Consider the following 15,703-nt stretch of genomic DNA (forward strand, 5'->3'; position numbering starts at 1 on the left):
GAGCTGTTGGGAATAACAGCAGGCAGATGCCCAACGCTTAATGAGAGCACTGAGATGTTTAATCAACAGCACTGAACCTTAAGTACTTGGCTTAAGAATCCAAAATTTTGTCTTAAAAATTTGCCTGAAATTTGGAAGTCTTTATGCTGCACTGAGGGTGGTTATATTAGTAAGTGAGCAATCCAGAAACCTAGGCGAGTGATTAGATTAAATTAGATTAGATTACTTACAGTGTGGAAACAGGCCCTTTGGCCCAACAAGTCCACACCGACCCTCCGAAGAGCAGATATAAATACAAATCCCATCATGGTAAATGAAAGTGGATGATAAATTCCGTTCATTAAGTACATATGGAATAAAAAGCTAGGAACACTTCCAGTGACCAAGTTTCAAGGAGTCATGAACTCCCCCGCAAGAAAGGAATCTTCCATTCTTGACAAGTCTGACCTGCATGTGACTGCAGACCATGGTTGACTTTTAAATTCACTATGAAATCATCAGACAAGCTATTGATCAGTGTCAAAAATGAGAATCAATAGGAGTTGCCATGATTTAAGAAGGCAGCTTATCACCTCATTCAGGAGAACCAGAAGACTTTGATTTTGATGAGGTGTTGCAATGCTGCAGTACCTGCCGCAGCCACCAGAGGATCATAATGAGCTATCTGGCGAGCAGACCTCCCTCTAATGGAAGTAAATAGACATGGCAACATGTGTTAACTTCTCAGAAAACTGTTCTTCACGTGTCAAACTCCATCTCAACTCTGTGGAGATCCTACTTTTCATCTTTAAACCCTTCAATCTGCAATTTCAATTGACAGTCCAATGAAATGCTTTAGTTTCTTTTCTGCTCCACTTAATGTCAGATATGGCTGTGATGGGTGGGTTATGGTTATGTTAACTAGATTAACAATCCAAGGGTTTTTGCATTAATGACCCCAAGAGAAAGGTTCACATTTTACCAGGGCAGCCGAGGGAATTTAGTTCCATTAATTGAATAAATATGAAGTAAAAGGCTGACATTATCAATGGTAACAACCGAATTGTCATAAAAACCCATCTGGTTCTTTAAAGCCCTTTGTAGAAGGAAATCTGCTAACCTTACCAAGTCTGGCCTCCATGTGACTGCAGACACATATCAATGTGGTTAACCTTGAAATACAGCTGCAATAGCCTAGCTAGTGGCACCTTCTCGAGTTGGCAGTAATTGCTGGCTTTGTCAATGATGTTGTCATCCTGTAACATCGAAGTTCTGCAATGAATAATTTCAAACCAGCTTGTGCTGCTTGATTGCTAATTTTTTTCCCCTCTAAGCAGCCTACAGAGGGCGATCTATACATTCACTAAACTGTGTGCTTGTGTAAAATGAGAGATCTGTCATCCACTGCACTGGTGCTACTCACCAAAATATCTGTGCTCCTTGAATTCTGACCCCGTGAGCATTCTCAAATATAACTGCTTCACAGTTGGTTGTTTACCTTCAATTGCCTATATCCTGAACTCTGGAATTCCCTCTCTAAATCTTCCCACTTTGACCACTCTTCCTTCTTTTAAGGGTACACCTTCAGCCTGTTTCTTTGAGCAAACTTTTGATCATCTGTCCTAAGATTCTGTAAGAATAATAGGGTGGTTATGGTAGGGGATTTTAACTCTCCAAACTTAGATTGGGACTGCCATAGTGTTAAGCGTTTAGATGGAGAGGAATTGTTAAGAGTGTACAAGAACATTTTCTGATTCAGTATTCAAGAAGGTGCAAAACTTGACCTACTCTTGGGAAATAAGGCAGGGCAGGTGACTGAGGTGTCTGTGGGGGAGCACTTTGGGGCCAGCAACCATAATTCTATTAGTTTTAAAATAGTGATGGAAAAGGATAGACCAGACCTGAAAGTTGAAGTTCTGAATTGGAGGAGGGCTAATTTTTACGGTATTAGGCAAGAACTTCCAGAAGCTGATTGAGTGCAGATGTTTGCAGGTAAAGGGATGGCTGGAAAATGGGAAGCCTTTCGAAATGAGAGCCCAGAGAAATTATATTCCAGTTAGTGTGAAAGGAAAGGCTGGTAGGTGTAGGGAATGCTGGATGACGAGAGAAATCGAGGGTGTGGTTAAGAAAAATAAGAAAGCATATGTCAGGTATAGACAGGAGAGATCAAGTGAATCATTACACTATAAAGGCAGTTTTTTTTTAGATTACTTTAGATTAGATTAGATTAGATTAGATTACTTACAGTGTGGAAACAGGCCCTTCGGCCCAACAAGTCCACACCGCCCCGCCGAAGCGCAACCCACCCATACCCCTACATTTACCCCTTACCTAACACTACGGGCAATTTAGCATGGCCAATTCACCTGACCTGCACATCTTTGGACTGTGGGAGGAAACCGGAGCACCCGGAGGAAACCCACGCAGACATGGGGAGAACGTGCATACTCCACACAGTCAGTCGCCTGAGGCGGGAATTGAACCCGGGTCTCTGGCGCTGTGAGGCAGCAGTGCTAACCACTGTGCCACCGTGCCACCCAGTTTGTGTGTACTTAGGAGGGAAATCAGGAGGGCAAAAAGGGGACATGAGATAGCTTTGGCAAATAGGGTTAAGGAGAATCCAAATGGTTTTTACAAATACATTAAGGATTAAATGGTAACTAGGGAGCTAATAGGGCCCTCAAAGATCAGCAAGGCAGCCTTTGTGTGGAGCCACAAGAGATGGGGAGATACTAAATGAGTACTTTGCATCAGTGTTTACTGTGGAGAAGGACACGGAAGATATGGAATGTGGGGAAATAGATGGTGACTATTGAAAAATGTCGATATTACAGAGGAGGAAGTGCTGGATGTTTTGAAAAGCATTAAGGTGGATAAATCCCCAGGACCTGATCAGTGTATCTTAGTACCCTGTGTGAAGCTAGGGAAGTGATTGCTGAGCACCTTGCTGAGATATTTGTATCATCAGTAGTCACAGGTGAGGTGCCGGAAGACTGGAGGTTGGCAAACATGGTACCATTATTTAAGAAAGGTGGTAAGGACAAGCCATGGAGCTATAGACCAGTGAGCCTGATGTTGATGGGCAAGTTGTTGGAGGGAATCCTGAGGGACAGGATGTACATGTATTTGGAAAGACTAGGACTGATTAGGGATAGTCAGCATGGCTTTGTGCATGGGAAATCATGTCTCACAAGCTTGATTGAGTTTTTTTGAAAAAGTAACCTAGCCTTGATGAGGGCAGAGTGATGGACGTGGACCATATGGACTTCAGTAAGGCATTTGACAAGGTTCTCCATGGGAGACTGGTTAGCAAGGTTAGATCTCATGGAATACAGGGAGAACTAGCCATTTGGATACAGAACTGGCTCGATGGTAGAAGACAGATGGTGGTGGTGGAAGATTGTTTTTCAGACTGGAGGCCTGTGACCATTGAAGAGCCACAAGGATCTGTGCTGGATCCTCTACTTTTTGTCATTAATATAAATGATTTAGATGTGAGCATAAGAGGTATAGTTAGTAAGTTTGCAGATGACACCAAAATTAGAGGTGTGGCAGACAGCGAAGAAGGTTACCTCAGATTACAATGGGATCTTGAGCAGATGGAGTTTAATTCGGATAAATGCGATGTGCTGCATTTTGGGAAAGCATATCTTAGCAGGATTTATACACTTAATGGTAAGGTCCTAGGAAGTGTTGCTAAATAAAGCGACCTTGGAGTGTGGGTTTATAGCTCCTTGAAGGTAGAGTCGCAGATAGATAGGATAGTGAAGAACGTGTTTGGTATGCTTTCCTTTATTGGTCAGAACATTAAGTATAGGAGTTGGGAGGTCATGTTGCGGCTGTACAGGGCATTAGTTATTCCTGATGAAGGGCTTTTGCCCGAAATGTCGATTTTCCTGCTCCTCGGATGCTGCCTGACCTGCTGTGCTTTTCCAGCACCACTCTAATCTAAACTCTGGTTTCCAGCATCTGCAGTCCTCACTTTTGCCTAGGGCATTAGTTAGGCCACTTTTGGAATATTGCGTGCAATTCTGGTCTTCCTATTAGAAGGATGTTGTGAAACTTGAAAGGGTTCAGAAAAGATTTACAAGCATGTTACCAGGGTTGGAGGATTTGAGCTGTAGGGAGATGTTGAATAGGCTGGGGCTGTTTTCCCTGGAGCGTCGGAGGCTGGGGATGACCTTATAGAGGTTTATAAAATCATGAGGGGCATGGATAGGGGAAATAGGCAAAGTCTTTTCCCTGAGGTGGGGAGTCCAGAACTAGAGGGAATAGGTTTAGGGTGAGAGGGGAAAGATATAAAAGGGACTTAAGGGGCAACCTTTTCATGCAGAGGGTGGTACATGTATGGAACGAGCTGCCAGAGGCTGGTACAATTACAACATTCAAAAGGCGTCTGGATGGCTATATGAATAGGAAGGAATTAGAGGGATATGGGCCAAGTGCTGGCAAATGGGACTAGATTAGGTTGGGATATCTGGCCAGCATGGACAAGTTGGACCAAAGCGTCTGTTTCAGTGCTGTACGGCTCTATGACTCTATGATCTCCTTTGTGAATTGGTGTCAAATTGTATCTGAAAATACTGCCAGGAAGCACGTTGTGTTGAAGGGTGCTATATAGATGCAGGTTGTTGGAGTTGCTCTGCCTTTGAAAGGGGTGAGAGCTGGGGGAAGCTGGTCTCTTCTCAACTTGTCGAATCATAGTCTATTTTAAATTCAAACATACATTCAACATACTCGATAATTCCAAAATAGTTCAGTTCTTTAAAAGTTGTTACTTCAAAGTCAGTTTCATTGCTTTTTATCAGAAGTTTTCCCATTTAAAGACCTACTTCTGTTTAGTGCGTTCACAAAGTCGTTGAAGTAGCTTTGAAGTGTAGTTACAGTTGAAATGTTGAAACATTATGCAGTTACTTTGTGTACAGCAAGCTCTCACCTCACAATAATTGAGCAGATTGATGTTGATTCAGGAATAAATCTTGACCATGCACCAGAGAGAACTCCACTGCTGAACTTAGAATAGTATGAGAGATCATTAGTATGTCTTACACTAACAAAAACAGACAGGATCTCTATTTGATACCTCATCTGAATTATTATACAACTGACAGCATCAACCATTCAAGGGTTTGCAGTGGATTTTGAACCCTGCAACATTCTGACTGAGAAGTGAGGTTCTGACCCTCAGAATTAGGGTGGTTGTGCTGATGTGCTGCACTGGATGGACACCCCATAATACTTTGCACTCCAATACTTGCAGGGAAAAAAGAAGAAGTCCTTTTAGTCCTTATCATATTGGTGCACAGCTAATTTTGTTTCTTGCTGCATTGTTTTGTTTGTGTGTCTGGATGAGGGGCAGAGCAGAGAATGGTGATGAAAATTGTTCTGTTGGTGGCTTTACAGGAGTATTGTAGGAAGGGCGTGCAGCTGGTGATTTCAAGTGCTTGGTGGGAATTTAATGTTCTCCAATCATTTTTTGAACTGTGACAAAGCTCTTATTTTGTCATTTGGATCATTTATACATTTTAATGGGCTCAGTAAATAGTCTAGGACCAACAGGATATTTGGCTGAAATACTAACAGCTAATGGCAAAGAATATTGAGTTCCATAATAAAGCGCATGTGCGCTCTTCCTCGCGCTCTCTCTCTCTCTTGCTGTCATCTTCTTTTTCATGTCCTCACTCTCCCTCACTTTCCATTGCACTTCTCCATTCAACCTTGCTGTTCCTGCTGTCTGCACTTGCTCATCACCCCTCACCCCTTTTCCCTCCATTTTCCCTTCATCAATCCTATCGTACTCTTTCACTTCCCACCCTCTCAATCACTTTCATTTTTTTTTTAATTTGTCTTCTGAGTCCTTTGCTGAAGAAAGTCTGGCTCAGGCACCTGATATAAATGCTGCACATCTCTGCAATGCCAAAACCATTGTTCAATGTCATTACAAACAGTTAAACTCTCTCCAAACTCCGCACTTGTGTTGTTGCAGTCAGATATGTCATGCACCCAGGCTGAGACTGTTAATATTATCACTTTGTCTTTCTCACTGAAATGCTGAGGATTTTCTCTGTGTCCATGCAGCAGCGTCTCCAGAGTGGGCCAAATACCTGACCAGCAAAGACAATTCCTGTACCAACAGCAACAGCAGCAGCAGTTACAACAGCTACTGACCTCTCAGCAGCTCACTCCGGTAAGATTCGGTGCATTACTTAGTTTGGAACTTGTCGGAAATCTGACTCAAGGTCATGGGATTGGTTAGTCATGCTCTTTGGGAAAATGTTGCCAAAACGTAGTCGGGTGACTAAAACAGAGTCACGGGTGCTTTATTCTAGATCTGACCCTGTCACACCCCGACTGAGCTCCTTGTTGATAATATTTGTAGGTCGATAAACCATTCCCACCTTCATCTCTGTGGCTTGTTAAAACAAGACAACTTTCACCAAGGCTTTGTGGGAAAACGAGACATTGAGCCGGGTGTGATGGTATTAGGGGGAAGGCTAAGATGGGTGAAATAAAGATTGGCCAAAATACTGACCTTTATGGTGCTGTTTCAGCGGGAGGAGAGAGAGTTGGAGAGGTAGAAGGGTGTAGAAATGCAGAGTAGGGTGCTAAGGAAAAGCTGGTGGCATAGTGGTTATGGCACTGGTGAAATAATCTGGGCTATTTTTCTGGAGTCATGCGTTAGAGTCATACAGCGTGGAAACAGACCTTTTGGCCCAATTAGTCCATGTCGACCATGTTCCCAAACTAAACTAGTCCCATTTCCCCTGCGTTTGGCCATGATCCTCCAAACCTTTCCTATTCATGTTCCTATCCAAATGCCTTTTAAATGTTGTAACTGTACCTGCATCCACCACCACTTCTGGCAGTTAAATACATGTATGAGCCACCCTCTGTATGAAAGAATTGCCCCTTTCATTTCCTCCTTAAAACTTTCTTCTCTCAGCCGAAAAATATGCCACCTAGTTCTGAACGTCCCTACCCTAGGGAATGGACCCTTGCTATTCACCTTATCTATGTGTCCCATGATTTTATAAACATCTATAAAATCATCCCTCAATCTCCTACACTCCAGTGAAGAAAGTCCCAGCCTAGCCAGCGTATTTTTATAGCAAAATACGAATTTAATAAAAATCTGGCCTAATGATGATCATGCAGCTGTTGTCGTTAAAAACCCATCTGCTTCACTAATATCATTGCAGGAAGGAAAGCTGTTGTCCGTATCTGTTGAGGGGCTGAATGGCCTGCTCCTGTTCGTTTCTCATTGTCTTATGACCTATATATGACTGTGGACTCACTGCAACATGATTGACTCTGAACTGCCCTCTGGGTAATTAGAAATGAGCCATTCAGTCTGGCCAGTGAGGCTAACATCCCATAAATAATGTTTGTTTACAAGTTCGGAAACCAGTGACCTTCAAGATGGGAAATGGGATTGGAAAGGTGTGCTACACATGACCCTGGAAGAGAGGAGATCTGGGAGAACTAGTTTGTAATCTACTACAAAGTGGAGGAGCAGCTGTGAAGCCATGACAGGGTGTAATCACTCAATTGAGAATTTTGAAATTGCGTTGTGGAAGTAACATGGGTCAGTGAAAATGGCAGTGATGTGACTTAGTGAAAACTAGGATGTAGACAGCAGCGCCCTGGATAGAGTAAAGTTTACAAAGGATGGGAGACCAGCTGAGCGGACAGGGGAATAGTCTGAAGTTAACAAACGAATGAATGAGGAACTCTACCATAGATGGGGTGAGATAAAGTTGGAGATCCAGCAGCCATTGTACAAACAGGCATTGAAGAAGAGGCAGAGAAGATTTACACGGTTGTTAGAGATGTTGTAGCTGTCAAGAAGAACTGAACAGGCTGGAGCTGTTCTCCTGAGATAATTGACCGTTTGAGGGGTGACCAAATACAGTTCGTTATGAAGAGATTTGAGACCAATGGCATAGGGCTATTTCCAGTTTAGCAGAGGGAACATTTAGTGCCTACACATTGATACAGTCTTTATTAAATCTAATAAGGAAGTCAAGGGAATCACCTTTAAGAACAGGGAGGTTAAGGCATAGAACTTTCATTTTTCAGGTGGAGTGATTAAAGTAAAAAGCAGCAAGACCGTGTGGACAGAGCAGAATCACCAAACAGGAATCATAGAAAATCTATAGACCAAATTAGATAAGGAGGAGTGGGAGGGGCTGTTATGAACCATTCAACACTGACACAGTGCAGTTGAGTCAAGTAGCCAATTCCTGTGTTGTAAATTCCTAAATAATTATACCACTCAGACACAGATGGTTTGTAACCAAGAAGGTAATTTCTTTCTTCACTGAGGGGTGTGGACTTCGCTAGCTGGGCTGCACTTATTGCCCATCCCTAGTTGCCTTTGAGAATATGGTAGTGAGCTGCTTTCTTGAACCGCTGCAGTCCACGTGCCACGTGCTGTAGGTTAACCCACAGTGCCGTTAGGGAGGTAGATCCAGGATTTTAATCCAGTGATAGTGAAGGCACGGTGACATTTCCAATTTAGAATGGTGAGCGGCTCGGAGGGGAACTTGCAGGAGGCAGTGTTCCTACGTAAATGCTGCTCTTGTCCTTAAAGGTGGTAATGGTCATGGATTTGGAAAGTGCTGTTCAAGATTCTTTGCTAAATTTCTGCAGTGCATCTTGCCTACAGTACACACTGCTGCTACTGAGCATCAGTGGCAGTAGGAGTTGTTGCTTGTGGTATTGAAGGTATTATGGCTTCACTGAGCTCAGAATAGGCTGGAGCTTGAACTTGACAACCTTATGATCTTTGTTATGGGATCCTGTACTGGCAAATCTGCCAGGACAGCTTAAACTCTAGTCTTGACCAAATTGGTCAGCATTTGAATGGTATCTCGAGGGGTTTTATATATGTGGTGTCTCCTGTATCCTGACCCAGGACCAGCAAGCATTGATTTATCAGATGATGCAACAGCAACAGCAGCAGCACAGACAGCGTGAGCTCCAGCGGCTACAGATGTCTGGAACATCACAACACCCCGTCACCAATCTCTTACAAGGATCTCCGTCCCTGCCTGTCCACTCAGGCCCAAATAACTCTTTCCTTTCTGTTCACACCGACAACAGTGTACAGAAAGCACAGGTATGCAGACAGCTTTCATACTTTGTGTGCACAGAATCCACCTGCAGCCTCCAAGCCTCTCTCACACACCCTCTTTTTCTCTCGTACTCATCCTCTCCTTCTCTTGTATGGTCTCTTTCTCCTGCACATCTTTTTCCTTCTCCCCTTGTCTCCCCTGTCATCTTGGTTTCTCTTTTTTTCTCTCTTTTTCCCTTCTCCCCATGCTTTTCCCCTCATTCCTCATTTTCCCGTCCTCCCCTCAATTTACCTCTCTCCAGGCTGGCTCAGTTTCGTTGTCTTTTTCTCTGTTCTTTTTTTCCTTTCCTCTCTTTCCTCTCGCAGCACAATTTCCCTCTCGTTTGCTGTGTATCTCTGCCGAACTCTCAATCCTACAATATTGTACAGACTGACTGCAGAGAAGCATGCTTTTTATAACATACAAAATTGTGACATGAGTTTGGAGAGACACTTCAAAAACTCACACCTTAATGACTAGCACTTGCAACTATATTGGGATAGTTGACGTTATAAAATTAAACAGGAACTGTTGTCATGGCTTACTGTCATACATCTCTGTCATCAGGAAGTGAGGCTTGTGGACAGGAAGTGTGCATTACATGCAATTGCTTTTAATACGAATGTTTATTTTTTACGGTGACATAATGTAGGTTGCATTTCGTAAAAAATGCAGGTCTATCAGTCCAAAAGACAATGAGTGACATTGGCATGTCTAGCTTTACAATGAGTATTCTGTCAGTCAATCATAGTGTCAATATGAATCTTGCAGATATTTAATAATCATCTTTTTGTACTTTAAGAGATTGAATGACAAAGTCAATCAAGAGAAGAGCTGATGTCCTGCACCACAACGTGATGGTGCGTTGAGGGCAATGATCCTGGACCCTTCTCCTTCACAACTTCTCTTGAAGTCAAAGGCCATGGGTCAAGAGTTGAAAAGCCTTGGATATCTGCTGCTGACTGACGGGCTATGGCACATGGAGGCAGAAGGAAATAAGCTGGAAGGAAGAGGACTCGTTGCATCCTCTCGGGAAACGACAAATGATGCTTCTTTGCAGAGTTGGGGGTGTGGGAGCTACTGGAATGTTTTGGTGTCTTTAATCGAACAGCAGTTCCCTAGCGAGTCATTGGAATCACAAGCAGTGGAAATTTGAGTTTGCCACTGTGGTGGAAATTAGGAAAATGGATGTTGCTGCTGTATAAACTTCAAAGAACCACCTCTAGGCACAGAGTCAGAGGATGGGAGAACCTTTTAGCGTACCATCCATCTGTTGAAACTTGTGGTTAGCAATATCTTTGGTATCTTCCCCGGCATTGTCTTCTGTGTCAGCTATCGCAATCTTATTTTTCCTTTTGTTTTGTGTGTTTGTATATGTGTATTTGTGTTCAATCAATATGTGACACAGACAACTGTCTGAAGAATTATTATCTTTAAACAGACAAAGCTGTGAGGCAGAGGATGGTTTGGGCTTGCTGAAGACAGCAAGTTGCTGCTGAAGGCACCCTGCACGTGGACTATGTAACCCTCCTCCTCCTCCTTCTTCCCAAACCGGCTGAGTGGGAAAAAGCTGGAGTTCAGAGAGCTTGAACCATCAGGCCAAAGTGTGCCAGGTTTAGACTTCTGTTCGTATGTGCACCATGCGCTCCAGAGATATTGCCTGATATAACGAGGATTTTTGACGAGCAATATTTTTGTGCGGGGGGGATGATTTTTTTTTATATATGATGTTGTTCATTCGGATTTGTAGCCTTACTCCTTGAGAAGATGTTGGTGAGCTGCCTTCTTGAAGTGTAGCAATCCAGTCTTGCCCAATGCAGTAAGTATTGTGTTCCAGGGTTTTGACCCACTGATGCTCCAATCCCTTACACCACTGGGTGGTTTATAATTCAGATCAGCATTACTAGAAGCCCAGTGTTACATAACCTAATCCTTCTGATTCGGGAAATGAAGCAACCCTTGAGAGGTGAGAACAAGAGGCCTAGAATAAAATAATGAAGATGTGTAAAATAAGAAAAACCAGGTTTCCTCACACTGAGTATGATGGAAACTTGAAATAAAACTAGGAAGTGCACTGTCGGAAGGAGAAAGTCCGCTTTAACCGAGGATCTCGATCAAAAGCTGACCTGCGCTTTCTCTTTCAGATACTGAGCAACCTGTAACATGTTTTATTGCTGTGCAATCTAAGCTCAGACTGGGTGAGTTTTCCCACCATGATTTGCTCTTCATCACAAGAGAGCGCGAAGAGTAGATTGTGGCTTGATGGGATCATGGTTGATGTTGCAGATTTGTCCTGTGATTGTCCACTCATCTCACTGCGAAGATTTCATGCTAACCTCTGTGAGCCATGGTTTCCCTTTGCATTACTTCTCTCTTTCCTCAACAGGCTTAGACCAGTAAAACTGAGCTGTATCGCCTTACCCTCAAATGTCATTGAAAGGGCTAATTCAGCCTGACACCTCCCTACATTTGGTTGGCCACAGTGTCTCTATTGGGACTGTGCTGTGTTGCTGGAATGTTTCGCACAGTGGGTCAGTTCAGTTTGATCTTTCAGCCGGTCAGAAATGGAACTTTTTCTGAATGTTGTGTGGATGCTGGTTTTACAGGCTGCCTGTAGGGACCTGGAGTGTGGGAGGCCCATCAGAGACTTGAATCTTTGTGAGGAAACCCCAAGGGAGTGGGCGTCTCAGGGGCCCTGCCAGCGATCAGGTGTCTGGAGCACTCTATTCATGTTGGCAAAGGTCCGTGGTGCTTTCAGGAGGTGGAGCCCGCTGACGTTTGAATCCAAACAAAGCTACAATTAATACATGACATTCTACTATCTCAATAATTCCCTGCTGTGACATTGCATTTCTAACTGGCTGAGCCACACCAGTTCCAATCCCACTACCCGCCCCTAAACCAGTAGCTACTTGGGAGGGTGATTGGTTGGCTGACCAGGAAATCCTGCTATTTTGTTGCCCCATCTGTGAACAATGGTGGCTAATAGACTGAACTTTTCCAGACGGTTTAACTTGACGTGGTGTGACCTTGCTGATGGCTGAGCTTCCTCATGTTGTGGTGGGTTATTGCTTTTGGTGCTTGTGTCCTGTTACCGAGCTGCTGTGGCCAGTAAACGTCAGACCGGCAGAATTGCCATTTTCCTCTTCCATCACTGGTAAATCTTGTGCTGACAGTCAACATCTGGAATCTTCATGCCACCCTCTCAAACATTCTTGCAAAGGACCTTTGGGTGTCCAACACGTCAACTGACTCCAGCCACCTCACCACGTGGGTCTGTAGCCGTCTTGCAGTCAAGCCAGAGCGAACAGAATCCACCTCTGGTTGATGAGTGCCAACAGACTTGGTGTGGACTCTGCCTATGAAGGGACAAATGCATTCTTATTTTTGTGACTTTTGATTAATTTCTGAGTTTTGCCGTCAAAACGCCTTGAGTTGACCTGTTGAGTTTGCTTTCCCCGGTGATGGTCACTGTGTCTGAGACTGTGGGCTTCCTTCACTAGAAACACAGCTGCAGTCCACTAACAGAAGCAACTACAGCAGGGAAAAGAAAGGCTTGTGTTTCTACAGGAAAGAATTTCCGACCAGTGGGACCATCTAGCAATGATAGGTTTTGGATTATTTGAACCAATACGTTCTGGGGACTAGGTTGGGAGGTTGATTTGTGATGTGTCTTGCAATATCTTGCACTTTATATGGAAAACAGACTGCTATGCATCATTGATTGAGAATAATTTCTTCCTGAGCTTTTCGCTGTGCTGCCCCAACCCAGTGGAAAATTCCCAGTCGGTTTTGATCTCATGCTGTTGCAGTTGGAAGCATGAAAAAACTCTGCCCTGTAGATGTTTAGAATGATGCTAAGTATAGCTGACAGTATATTTCCTCTTCCCTTGCCATCATTCTTCAGGTTAATGAGGGACCTAGCACAATTGCCAACCCTCCAGAATTGCCTTGAAGTCTCTAGGATTATTCAAGGATGCATGCAAATTTGGTGGGGGAGGGGGACAGAAAATTCATAGGAAGCAACAAATTTTTTTCTCCAAATTAATTTTACTTGCATATTAACTATCAAAGCAATCTTGGACATGGGAATTAAGGACTGTTGATCTAAAGGTCAAGAATCACTCAATTGGGTAACACACAGGACATTAGCTTTCCTATTGGCTATAGGAAGGTGGGCAGTCACCATGATGGACCTGTCAAGCAGCCAATGGTGGGAGCTTGGAGGCAGGCAGTTTGGAGGCTGGAGATCCAGGAATGAAGCCTCCAGGAAAAAGTCCGAGTGGAGTTGGCAACTCCAGTGAAATGCATCCCAATTTCTGCTCAATATGCTAAAAGGGTCATTTAGAGTGTGGCAATTTCTGCCAAAGGAACTTCCGATGTTTCTCAAGGAAAGCAATTTTGATAGATATATTTAAAAAAACAGCTTTATTCAGAAACCTTTGTAAATAAAATACGCAGGAACTGTACAAAAGTGTGGGTGCTATTGAGGGACGCTGCAATAATGAAGAAGCAGTTTATGTGGTTCATCCTGTAAATGAGGAAGGCAGTCAATTAAATGTTGGTTTTATATTGATAGAAAACTTCCAGTTTAAAAATAAAAGTAGTTTAACTTGTATTCAAGAAAGCTATGTTTTCTTAGGATCCTTAACTATCTTCTATTTTTTGCAATTGCCTAAATAATTGGGGTTCAAACAGTTGAACAGCCCTCTCAAACATTAACCCAGCCGTGTGGTGTTGGTAACACCAGCCAGCCCATTCTGTAATGGCCTGTCCACTTTAAATTACACTCTGATTAAAGGGTTATATCTGAGACACTGGACTTCTGTTTAACTTCGATTGATTGGATGAGTTCTGTGTTATTCCTTCAGAATTATTGGTGAGAATATTGGGGTTGTCTTGTTTGGGAGTTTGGGCGAGGGGAGTTGCTGGATATTGGGATGTTGTGACTAGGAGATGTGGTATATGGAGGTGAGTGTCAGTGGTTGAATTCTATAAGCTAAGACACTATTAAATTAAAAGAGAGCTGGAAAGTGCACAGTTTATCGCTTTCAGTGTCACACACTCACTTGTGTATAAATTATCAATTTTTGTTTGCCCCTTCCCAAGACTGAGAGTCAACCCTTGGTCTCAATCTTATCAACAGCTAGGCAACAGTTGGGCATTGAATTGTTCTGGAAGATTCGAATTGTTGAAGTTGTGGTGGGGTGCGGGCAGGATCAAAGTAAAATGGGGATCTTACACTTGATCATCATCTAGCAGCTGCTATTATGAAGGGCACATATGTATCTGTACAAGACACCTTAATCCCTTCAAGTGGAAATAAGTTGTAAGAAAATTGTATGCTGTCACTGCTTCTACCATCTTGCCGTCAACAGCATTAGTTTTGAATCAAGTCCGGTGGATCATTTCATAATTAAATGAGTGCTATCTTTATCGTTAGCTATTTGAACATTTCATAGTGCTCAGATTGTCATGTGTTTACGAATCCAGTTCAACAATTTGGAGTTGGATCCCTGATATACTTTGCTGACAAATCAAAACTCTTATTGTTTCAATTTCTGACGAAAAAAAATGGATAAATTGCCAACTGCACCCCTTTAGAACAATACAGAGCAGAACAGGTCCTTCAGCCCTCTATGTAGCGCCGACCTGTGAACTAATCTAAGCCCATCCCCCACACTATCCTCTCATCATCGATATGGTTATCCAAGGACTGTTTAAATGCCCTAATGTGGCTGAGTTAACTGCATTGGCAGGCAGGGCATTCCACACCATTACTTTTTTTTGTTTACTTTCTAAGTAAAACAGTGCAAATCAATCATGTAATGATAATAACCTTTTGTGTGTGGAAGTAATGTAACCTATACTTCATTATCCCAATGACGAACTAATGCTAGTGCGATTTTGTGTGGAGGTGTTTAATGTTTATACCGCAAGGAATGAAACTTGAGCGATAATTGAGGGAGAAAGTGAGGTCTGCAGATGCTGGAGATCAAAGTTGAAACTTTATTGCTGGAACAGCACAGCAGGTCAGGCAGCATCCAGGGAACAGGAGATTCGACGTTTCGGGCACAGGCCCTTCCTGAAGAAGGGCCTGTGCCCGAAACGTCGAATCTCCTGTTCCCTGGATGCTGCCTGACCTGCTGTGCTGTTCCAGCAATAAAGTTTCAACGATAATTGAGGGAAGCTTTCTTCCACATGCGTAGTGCATCCGAATCATTAAGCTGTTCTAATGAAAAAGGGTCTTTGAAAATTTGTTCATGGCATGTGGATGTTGCCAGTTAGTCCAGCATTTATTGATCATCCCTAATTTCCCAAGAGAAGGTGGTGTTGAGCTGTCTTCTAGAACTACTGCAGTCTTTGGGGTATACATTCAGAATGCTATTAGGAAGGGAGTTTCAGCATTTTGACCTAGTGATACTGAGTTTCATTATGATTTGCTTCAGTGTAACTTGGGTCTAGGATGGGTCAAGGAATTGTAGTTAATCTGTAGAACACTGCTATGAGTGTAACTCCTGAGAAAAATTATAGGAGCAGGAAAGTAAAACTTTTTGAATTTATTTATCCCATTTTCTTTGATTTTTTTTGCTTTATGTAGTTGCAAA

The 15,703-nt window shown here is 43.0% G+C and overlaps 1 protein-coding gene across 5 annotated transcripts in view; it reads left to right on the plus strand.

Moving 5' to 3' along the window:
- The window catches only part of LOC122539772 (protein AF-10-like), a 185,326-nt gene extending 171,416 nt beyond the window's left edge, over positions 1-13,910 (plus strand). For 4 of the 5 annotated variants that reach the window (XM_043674817.2, XM_043674821.2, XM_043674820.2 and 1 more), the window contains 3 exons: positions 6,058-6,166; positions 8,897-9,100; positions 9,898-13,910. In XM_043674817.2, the coding sequence (XP_043530752.2) occupies positions 6,058-6,166; positions 8,897-9,100; positions 9,898-9,933 (349 nt within the window). In that variant the 3' untranslated portion in view covers positions 9,934-13,910. The remainder of the gene's footprint in view (positions 1-6,057; positions 6,167-8,896; positions 9,101-9,897) is intronic. The other variant, XM_043674818.2, reaches the window with a different exon arrangement.
- The last annotated feature ends 1,793 nt before the right edge of the window (positions 13,911-15,703 follow it).

Source organism: Chiloscyllium plagiosum, unplaced genomic scaffold (genome assembly GCF_037043375.1).
Source record: "Chiloscyllium plagiosum isolate Xiang-an unplaced genomic scaffold, Cpla_swu_hap1 HiC_scaffold_32, whole genome shotgun sequence".
NCBI lineage: Eukaryota > Metazoa > Chordata > Chondrichthyes > Orectolobiformes > Hemiscylliidae > Chiloscyllium > Chiloscyllium plagiosum.